This window comes from Phytophthora cinnamomi (assembly GCF_018691715.1).
Source record: "Phytophthora cinnamomi strain GKB4 chromosome Unknown Contig16, whole genome shotgun sequence".
NCBI lineage: Eukaryota > Oomycota > Peronosporomycetes > Peronosporales > Peronosporaceae > Phytophthora > Phytophthora cinnamomi.
The window spans coordinates 2,431,356-2,433,681 of record NW_027150949.1 but is presented as its reverse complement, the minus strand read 5'-3'; the positions used below and the strand labels follow the sequence as shown (position 1 = coordinate 2,433,681).

Below are 2,326 nucleotides of genomic sequence, written 5' to 3'. Positions count from 1 at the left end.
CGTTGCGCGTTGTCGTTGCGAGCCGCGCAGACCTTCCCGCCTCAGTCCCTCCGGTGCGCCGCGCGGACATCTCGCCCTTCAGCTTCTCCGGGTACGCCGCGTGCGTGACCTATTCCGCCGTACCGTTCGACTTGTCGCTGACAAGATCGCCATTTTCGTCGCGGCCTCTCCTTTTCTTTTCTGGGGGAGGAGTGGAGACGCACATTGTCACACGTCTCTTCGTGTCAATATCCCATTTGTGCACTTGGCCCAATCACTTCCGCGTGTCCTTTCACGGCACCCACCTCGACCCACCGCTTGTCGCCTCGGCTGTCACTTGCAAAGCGGCAGTGCGCAGCCGAGTGTATCATCTGCGTCGGTGCCAGTTACGGGACTAGTAGTAGGAGTCTCTAGTGCTCCGAGGCGGGCTCGAACTAGCGCCGAACGCAATTGTACCAGTTGCTTCCTTCGGGACACTGGCTACTGCAAGTAGTTGGCAGTAGTTGACGGAAACAGAGTTCCGGGTCAAGCCTCTGTGACTTCGTTGGGGCTTAAATACATTGTTGGAAGCAGCGCTCTCGGGAGTGCCTGCAACCTCAAATCTTTGATTGATTTGGCTGAGGAGCTTGCGCGCCCCAGCCATCTATTGACGACGTGTCTAGCGTAGGCGCAAACATAGACGAAGCCGCGATGCAACACGCGGACAGTGTGCACCAGGTGTTCGCCTCTCTCGCGGCGATGATGCACGAGCAGCAGCAGTTCATGGCGCAGATAGCCGAGCTGCAGCGACAGATGGCGGCGACTCTTCAACAGCAACACCAGCAGCAATCCGTATCGCAGCAGCAGGAACCGCCGTCGCCCGAACCTTCATCACAAGACACGCATGAGTACCGGGCTGAGGGCATCGCCATGCCGAAGTTCTCCGGTACCAAGGACGAGGACGTCGCGGACTACCTGTTCAGCGCCAAGTTGTACTTCGAGTCGAAGAACATCAAGTATGGCGTAGACTCGCCGCAGCAGCGCCCCTTGTCGCTCTTGGTGGCAAACTTGAAGGGACCAGCAGCGGCTTGGTACCGCGAGTATGTCTCCCACTTCTTGCGCTCGGTCACACAGTTCGAGGAGCTGCAGGCTAGCCACTACACCCGATCGGCAAGAGCACTTGCGTGACGAGCTCCTAGGCCTGTGCCTGAACAACTTCACCTGTCTTGAGGATTACGTGTCGGCCTTCCGGCACATCATCTGCAACGTGGAAGAGATGTCGGACATTGACAAAGTCATGCAATTCCAGAACGGCTTGGTCGTAGATATCTGACAAGGGGTGAAGCTGCGTCAGTTCCGAAACACGACGAACGCGATTTCTTTTGCACTCATGTACGACCGCAAGCACGCGATACAGTCGCGTCGAAACCACGCAAATCGCGGAGGCCAAGGTCCCCAACGCCTTCAGCAATCGGCACATCACGTTGAGTAGCCGACACCAATGGAGATCGGGAGCTCGCACTTTGTTTCTCGCGATGAGTGCCTGCGAAATAATCTCTGCGTCTAATGCAAAGAACCCGGACATCGCCTGGCGACGTGTCCTAAGCGGCCTGCGCGCAACAACCCATAAGGCCCTGTAGTGGGCCTACTTTGGCTCACTACTTTAGCTTCCACGTCGCTCTACGTGTGTGAGGAAGCGAAAGTACTTAGTAATGACTTGAGTTAATTATACTTGAGTACACAAGTGTAATCTAAATCAAATAAAAACTCCAAGTGGCTTAGATTAGGTAAAATGAAAACTGTATTGTTTGTAAATTGATCTTCCTCCTAAATCTGCTAAAAACTGTTTATCATCTATGAATGGGGTTGACAGCGGCTGGCTGTCAGAGCCCCGCCAATATGCACGTCTCTAATTGGTAGAAAGATGCTGCTTTCTACCAATAGGATCTTTGGGTAGGTGTGGACCACTCATTGTGGTGGCCCACTTCAATGTATCCATTGATGTGACTTACACCAAGGCGAGGAAGTATCTAAAACCTATAACAGATATTTATCTGTTAATCCATAAGTGACAAAGTCACTTGTGTGTGTGTAACCCCGTTACACCATCCCCCCGTTAAGCTTAGACGTGTCGATATCGACACGTCAAGTAATATTGACTGCTGGTCAATTGTTTGTGCTGGAGGTTTCCGTGCTCATCCGCAATGAGCACGACCAAGCTGATGACTGTCATTGCAACAGAGTGTAAGCTCTCCGCTGCTGAGTACCATGCACTGTAGGGCGAGGTGCGCCGCTACCACAGGAACAGACAACGCAGTGTCTGTGTACGATTCTTCGATGTCGACCGCGTCTGTGCGTCGACATCTCT

The 2,326-nt window shown here is 53.5% G+C and overlaps 1 protein-coding gene across 1 annotated transcript; it reads left to right on the top strand.

Annotated features, from left to right (window-relative positions):
* Positions 1-669: 669 nt before the first annotated feature.
* On the top strand, positions 670-1,146 carry IUM83_02695 (uncharacterized protein; the record flags this gene model as incomplete). The annotated part of the gene is made up of 1 exon (XM_067926635.1): positions 670-1,146. One exon carries the CDS (start codon positions 670-672, stop codon positions 1,144-1,146), a length of 477 nt encoding a protein of 158 aa, XP_067796641.1.
* Between the last annotated feature and the right edge of the window lie 1,180 nt (positions 1,147-2,326).